Genomic DNA, 7,932 nt, shown 5'->3' with positions numbered 1-7,932 from the left:
GATGAGACCAGTGGAGTATCTTAGATGGCCGCTCACAGGAGAAGAGCCCCTTTCTTGACATGATCTCTCCAAGAGCCACATCTTTACTTGCAGTTTCTTTTCCTATAACAATGTTTTCTTCTCACTGAGAACTAGTAGTTGCAGAATTCTCATTTCTTTCTGAGTACTGAACTCTACAGTGAAGTAATCTCTTTTTAACTTGTCAGATGAGGCTTGATTCTTTGATTGATTGGGGAGGAAAATATGAGTACTTTGCAGGTTTAACCTTGGGGCCCAAACATTAATGGAAGGCATGGAAAAGTTCCTTGGAAAATCAATTAGCTTGCCTACTTAGTAGTTCTACAATGTTTTGCATTAAAATGGCGTTATGCACTGTAAGCTCCCCACCAAAGGTCATCTCTCTGCCATAGTTCTGAAACTTTCCACTGTACTTTGCTGTGAAGGTTTCCCCTTAGCAAGGGCACGGGTTTTTCACCTGGCAGTAGGTTGTTGCATGAGTTTATGTCAGTCTCTAATCTGGGCTTCGGTTTCCTTGTTTGTAAAAGTAGATTACCTCTCAAATCCCACTTTTGTAGTAGTTGATGATTCTAAATAGTTAATGCTTATTTTGTTTCTTTTAATTAAATGGGAAAGATGATGCATAATTTGTCAAAATCTAGGTTTTGTTTGGCTCTCTCTTTGCTTTGGTTGTATTTGTCTTGGCAACCTGGTTATCGGTTTTTCCATTTTAAACGTTCTTTTGTGGAGGAATGTGATCTGAAGCCTCATTGTATTGTTGCTAAGATATAATATCACCTTTCTGTTGTTAAGCTAAGGAATTAATGGTGACTTGCATATAAACTGGCTTCCCCCCTTGTTCTGTTATACACGTTTCTAACTAGGGACTAACTTTATTTAAATGTTGTATGCCAGAGAATTTTAATTTTCCACCAGAATGGTGTGTCTAGCCTCCCAGCAGCACTGCAGGACAGTGAGTTTTTATTGGTTGTCCCCAGTGTTGGATGTCAGAACTTTTGTCTTGCAGCTGTTGCTCTGTTTTTACAAATTACTTAAATATGGTAGTGCTAGGGAGTGTATGTGTGTGTGTGTGTGTTAATGTGATGGACTGTTTGGAATTTTGTGCAGTGGGAGGATACCAGGGTGTTCTTTCCAAATCTTGAATACCTCTTGTTTTTGTCCTCACAATTAGAAGCTGAGTGAAGTCTAGTCTGGTCTGAGTTGATAACTCTGGGTGTAACAGAATCTCAGGATTATCCAGTATGCTATAATAAAAGAGTATTGGATTGGGAGTCTGGAGTCCTGGATTAGTGCTAGCCCTGAACTGCTGTGAGACCTTAGGCAAGCTTTCTTTCTATGTAAAATAATAATAATGAGTATTTATAGATGCACTATTCATAATAGCCAAAGTGTAGGAACAACCCACATTTCCATCAACTGATGGATTAACAAAACGTGATTTATCTGTACAATGGAATATTATTCAGCAATAAAAAAGAAGTGAAGTACTAAAGCATGCTACAGTATGGATGAGCCTCAAACTCATTATGCTAAATAAAAGGCAGTCACAAAAGGCCACATATTGTAAGATACAGTTTATAGGAAATGTCTAGAATTGGCAAATCTATAGACAAAAAATAGAATTAGTATTTGCCTAGAGCTGGTGGTAGGTGTTGGGGTGGGGAATGGGGAATAACTGCTTATGGGTTCAAGATTTCATTGTGGGCTGATATTCTAAAATTAATTTATGGGGATGACTGCACAGCTCTGCAAATATAAGAAAAACCAGTGACCTGTATGTACACTTTACAGGGTGAACTTTATAATATACAAATCATATCTCAGGGGGTTAAATAAGCTTATTTCCAGGATCCCTCCTAGTTTTTTTTTTTTTTTAATTTGAATGAAGCCATATGAGCTACTGAGAGCTCAGATTTTATAATTTATAGGAAATAACTTACGAAGTAAAGAGCAGTACTATATGTAGATGACTATTTTCTTGAATAATTGCATGCAGTATACCTGTTTTTCCACTAGAGGACAGCAAAGCCTATTTGTAGCCATTCCCTACCTATTTTCAGTAAACACTGTGTAAGAACTGAACCTAAAATTCTTAAGTTTATTTTCCATTGGAAAAATTTAGATTATTCTTGCAATAGAGAATCTGTGGTACTGTATGCCAGTGTGACAGTTCATCAGGGGAGATGACCAGTGAGGCAGCTGTAATTGTGGACCCTCAGATTTTACTGAGGAGCTCTGAAGAGGGAAGGAAATCATGTATTTCTGAGGCAGATGTTGAAATATCTGCAGTGTAGGTTAAAGTGAGGAATGAGTCAGTTTCCACTAGAACTGTAGCAGTTTCTTCAATATAGATTTCTTTTGGTGTATTTATATTACTCTCACAAGCATCTCTGTGATTCTCTATTTCTGTAGGAAGAGAAAGGATAGCCTTTGTTCCCTTTCCTCAACCCTCACACCACAGTTAGTGTGTAGTATCCAGCTTCAGAGCCACTGAAACTATCTGTGTCCTTGGCAGCTCTATTTTAAAGCCTTTGGCTTCCATGATAGCTGGCTTTTCCTTTAGGAGGAAGACTACATTACTTAGAATAGACCTCTTTGTCTAGGATAAGAATCGAATCCGTTGCCGTCAAGTTGATTCTGACTGATGCAACCCTATAGGACAGAGTAGAACTGCCCCATAGGGTTTCCAACGAGGAACTGGTGGATTCAAAATGCAGACTTTTTTGTTAGCAGATGAGCTCTTTACCACTGTACTACTAGGGCTTATAGGGTGCAGCAGGAAAATTTAACTGTAGTGTTGTCAAATTAGTAGAACCAGCTGAGTTGTAAAAGTAGCCAGGCTAGACCTTGTTCAGTGTGACTGAGCTAAGCAATATGACCTCCACAAGGTGGATGATACTAAATTAATCTGTTCTCCCAGCCTCTGATGTATTGCCTCAACTTTACCTTGTCCAATCTTTGTTGTATTTTCTTACTGTCTGTGAATTATACCCCTTAAATTGGCATTTGTTTACATGGATGCTAACCTAATCTGTAGGCTAGAAATGCTTTGAAAACATCAGAAATTTGCCTTTTGACTAACAAAACGGTAATACAAATGAATTAATCCAAAATGTCATTTCTAAGGAGGAAAACTCCTTAGAATGCATATTTTTAGGGGAGAGGGTTGCGTTTATCACTGACATTCCTAATTATATTTTCCCCCAACCTAGCTATGTTTTAAAACTTTGGGCTAATTCTTAATTAATTTGTATTTTCTGATGGTAGAAAGCCTTGTGGCCAATATGAAGTCAGACTAACCTGACTTTAAAATTTCACTTTAGTTAGAAGTTGATGATACAGTCAAGAAGATTTCGTGTCAAATAGTTAGTGGTTTTACGGGTTGTAGAATGCTTTATGGATACTATTTACTATTTCTAGGCCCTGTATCCTGGGATTGTGGCACATATTAGTCCAGAAAATGATAATCTGTGAACCAGAGTTTTATTAGCTACATGACATTGTTACATACTAGCATTTACAGCATACAAATGTTTCTGCTTTTAAATGATTCTGAATCTTTTAAGTGAGTTTCATTAGAAGAGACCTGCTGCCTCCTTTAGTTCTTTGCATGACCTTTGGCACATTTTTTCACCCTTCAGAACCTTGTTTTCTTCTATAAAATAAATAGACTGGAGGAGCTCTAGGAGATGAGTGTGCTTAGCAGTCTTCCGTGTCTTCGCTCGGTCATCATTATGTGAAGAATCCAAATTTCATGTCTTTGAGGTCATTGTAGTAATGCTTGCCTGGTTTGTTCTCTGTTTAGGTTGCATCTGCACTAGAAAAATGGAAAACGGCAATCCGTGAAGCTCAGACTTTTTCCAGAATGCATGTTCTGCTTGGGATGCTTGATGCCTGTATCAAGTGGGATATGTCAGCAGAAAATGCTAGATGCAAAGTTTGTCGAAAGAAAGGTATATTTACACTAAAGTTGCTAATCTGAGTGTATTAGGGACCAGGGCTTTCCCAAAAGCGTTCTGTGTATATAACTTTTAAGTGTGGGGGGCAGATTTTACCTTCTGGAGGTCTGTGCAGTGCTAGTCTTTGAAGTCATATGCCAGTGAATCAAGGCAGAGGCCCTTCATTGCTCAGTTTAGTGCACAGTAAGACCATTTGCTCTCTCTAATCTTTAATTTTCTGCAAGGAGCAAAATTAGTTTATCTCAAATTTTAACTCTTTTTATGATCTCAGAACTTTAGTCATCTTTGAAGTAAGACAGGTGCTACCAGCAGGGGGCAGTCTTTGTACTTTGTGGAGAATGCTGGGGTTTAGCACGTCTTTCCAGTGCCGATGCCTACAGCGAGGCGTTTGAGACTATGTAATGCTGAGGTCTGTCAGATCGCATGAGTGCAAAAGGAACTTTATGGCTGAAAGCTCCCCAGTGGTTGACTTCTCAGTGGCTGACATTATTTTGTGAATCGGGTTATGGTTTAGTTTCCAAGGGTGAAAAGACCTATGTAAAATCATTCAGTTGCTGTAAAGTTGGCTTAATGTATTTTCACAGATAAGGAAACAGAAGGACTTGAGAGAACCATATCAGATAGGAGTTGGGGAATGTTTGAGGAGTTGAGGAGAAGGAAGGGCAGAAAATGTAATACTTCTCAGGGGATTCATCTCTTAGTGGGAGAGGAGAGCAAGCAAAATTTCATGCTATCATTTGGTTTTTGCTACCTGCTAGTAAATGTTAACTGTCCTGTTCTAGCCCTGGGTAGATTTTGGGATGTAAGTCAGGAGACCTGAGCCCTAAATTTCCTGTAGTCTAGTTCATGTTACATTTCCTTTCAGAAAATGATTGCGTTTTTTAAAAATGGGATAGTGCTATACTGTCCGAATGTTTACTCTTCCATAGTGTTAACTGAAGGTGAGCAGCTCTTTCTTACAACTCCAGACAGTGCTATGCAGGTTTATCTCTTTGCAGGTGAAGATGACAAACTGATCCTGTGTGACGAGTGTAATAAAGCCTTCCACCTGTTTTGTCTGAGGCCGGCCCTCTATGAAGTACCAGATGGTGAGTGGCAGTGCCCAGCTTGCCAGCCTGCTACCGCCAGGCGCAACTCCCGTGGCAGGTGAGACTTTCTTTTAAAAATAAGTAAGTAGCTGTTATAATTAAGCTTCAGTTACTCAGACTAGATGATTCTAAGGAGCTTTAAGTTCATCTTTAGGCTACAAAAGTATTAAAGTATCACAATAGAAGCTCAAAGGACTCTGATTTAATTTTAGTTTAATGTTGGCATTTCTAGTTTTCACTGCCAGTCACATTCTAAATCTTTTCTTGACCATACTTTCTTAAGAACAATATGTCTCCCTCTGCCTTTGGTTTCCACATCGCCCACTTCTTACAACTTCGTGATTGTTTTTGCAACCACCCTCTGCTAAAAGTCCTCAGTCAAACTCATTGCTTTCCTTGCCCATGTCTATTGTTTTACTTCCTTATTAGAACTGTGGTGCGAACTTGGACATCTTCTTCTCCCCCGTTCTCCATTCATTTGCCAAATGCTGTCAATTCAATGTCCAGATGTCTTATGAATCTATCTCCTGCTCTCCATCCTCCGTGGTCCCTGCTGTCATTTGACTCTCCTACAGCTCTCACCTGGATTCCTGCAATATGCTTTTCAACTCCTCTTTCTTATCTAGTATCTTTTCCCCTCTTATCCATCCAGCCATTGTGGTGATCAGAATAATTTACATAAGACAAAGATCTGTTTTTGTCACTTTCCTGTTCAGAAACTTCCAGTTTTTCCATTACCACTAGAATAGCTGCTTAGCCTAACTTGAGGCTCCTGTTGTGCAACCCTGGCCTATGTCTGTGAACCTGGTTCCCATGTTTGTGTGATGGTTACAGACAACTTACTGCTTCTCCTCGTCTCTGGTGCTTTCCTCCCAGCTGGGCATATTTCCTCTCCCTAAAACTCCCAATTGAGGAGATTGCCCATGGCCTGGCTAAAATATCATTGCCTTTGAAACACCCTTATATCCTTAGAATTAATTGTTCCTCCTCTGTGTTCCAACTGAGCTTTAGATATCTAAAACAGTATTTAGTGCACCCTGCCTTTATGGTTGGTTTCATACATGACTGTCTTCCCAGTGAGGTGGGTAGTGCCCTGAGAGTAGAAATGGTGCTTGTTTAACATCCAGATTCCAATAAGGCCAAACACAGGGCCTTGTAAAGAGGAGACACCTAGTATTTGCCAAGTTAATACTGTGTTTTCCACGTTGAAATGTGAGGTTGTGAAAGGGCAGTATGTGGGCACTCTGGCTTGGCCTTCCTTTTAAAGGGCAGAGGTGTTTGATCCTGACTCCACCGAACAGTATTACTCGAGTATTTCTCACTCCATTCCAGCTACACTTAAGAGAGATGAGATGAGGCATGCTACTCTGCAATGGTGGGGCTTCGGACCAGCTGTTCTGAGCCAGAATTACCATTGCTTTGATGTTGCGGTAATCTGCAAGCTGTTTCAGCTCCTGGAAGGCTGCCATCAAGGTGGAATAACACCTGTCTGGGCTCTGTTTATCCTTTCAGTCCACCCCAGAGTTAGGGATGGGTTTTAATACCTGAAATGTTGCATTATCTGGGTCTTTTTTGGAGACAAAAGTACTAGTGTTTTGTATTGTTTTGTAGGAGGAGGGTTGGATTTTGGTCTTGAGCTCTGTTGCCATTGGTGTCTTATCTAAGCGATTTAGGGCTTAGTGGAAAAGGTCTGGGCTGTTGAAGCTTAGCTTTTCATTTTATTTCTTGCGTCTTGGCCTGGATTTAGAGCCCCCCACCCCCATCATCAAATGCGTGTAGTCTGTGAAGAGAAAAGAGTTGCCTAGATCCCTGTAGAACTTTAACCATTCTCAGGGCCACTTTGGGCTAGAACCATATTCCCTATATGCTTTTTCCTCCTTACAGGAATTATACTGAAGAGTCTGCCTCTGAGGACAGTGAAGATGATGAGAGCGATTCAGAGGAAGAAGAGGAGGACGAAGAGGAAGAAGATTATGAGGTGGCAGGTTTGCGATGTAAGTATTCATTTTGCCTTCATAGTTAGCCTCACAGTCTTTGAAGCTGCCTTGGAAAGACTGGGTTGGCAGTAGATGAATCAGTGTAACCATCTTGCTGTCTTCCTAGTTTCTTGCATGTTGTGGCTGTAGGGTAACTCAGCTACCATGTTTTCTTTCAAGATGCCATTTAATCACCTTCCAAGTAGGAGGTTGGCTTAGACTCAAGAGCATCAATCTCTGGCAGATTTACTTCCTCTGAGACTTAGTGGAATTCAAGACCCAAAGTATAACCACTGCACCACCAGGGCTGCTTATGTTCACGGCAAGTCTGCTACTTCTGATCCCCTTAGCGTATGGATAAGGAATGGGTGACAGTTCTTTGGGCCTCTTTTGCAGTGCTCCTTTCAGGGAAGTTATTTTTTTTCTCTCTGGTTACAGTGATATCCTTTTCCCTATACTTTGCAAAGGTTATAGCTTTGCTAATCTGAAAAGAGAAAACTGGTTTTTCCATGACTTAGGCATAAGGTTTTAGATGGATCACTTCTGTTCTTACTGGATGCCAGTAGGACAAAAAAGACCTCATCGTTAATATACTTCATTGAGTCTTGCTCTCTGCGTTCGTTGTTTGTGAACCTTTGAGGGTCTTGTCATATTAATGGTTAAACCTAAAGTTCTGTAACCTAGCCTTTTAACAGCCTCACTCTTTACAGAATATATCCTTTTTATAGGTAAGTAGAAGAGAGACCACACATCAAGATTTTTTTTTTGTATTGTACTTTAGGTGAAGGTTTATAGAACAAATAGTTTCTCATTAAACAGTCAGTACACATATTGTTTTATGACATTGGTTAACAACCCCACGACATGTCAACCCTCTCCCTTCTCCAGTTT

At 40.1% G+C, this 7,932-nt stretch overlaps 1 protein-coding gene across 2 annotated transcripts in view; it reads left to right on the top strand.

Annotated features, from left to right (window-relative positions):
- BAZ1B (bromodomain adjacent to zinc finger domain 1B) overlaps positions 1 to 7,932 on the top strand; it is a 99,300-nt gene that overhangs the window by 72,731 nt on the left and 18,637 nt on the right. For both annotated transcript variants that reach the window (XM_004380749.2, XM_023735277.1), the window contains exons 14-16: positions 3,824 to 3,971; positions 4,976 to 5,123; positions 6,950 to 7,059. In XM_004380749.2, coding sequence (XP_004380806.1) covers positions 3,824 to 3,971; positions 4,976 to 5,123; positions 6,950 to 7,059 — 406 coding nt within the window. The remainder of the gene's footprint in view (positions 1 to 3,823; positions 3,972 to 4,975; positions 5,124 to 6,949; positions 7,060 to 7,932) is intronic.

This window comes from Trichechus manatus, unplaced genomic scaffold (genome assembly GCF_000243295.1).
Source record: "Trichechus manatus latirostris isolate Lorelei unplaced genomic scaffold, TriManLat1.0 scaffold00077, whole genome shotgun sequence".
NCBI lineage: Eukaryota > Metazoa > Chordata > Mammalia > Sirenia > Trichechidae > Trichechus > Trichechus manatus.
Note: the sequence above shows the minus strand (reverse complement) of the source record. Positions and strands in the feature narration are given on the sequence as shown.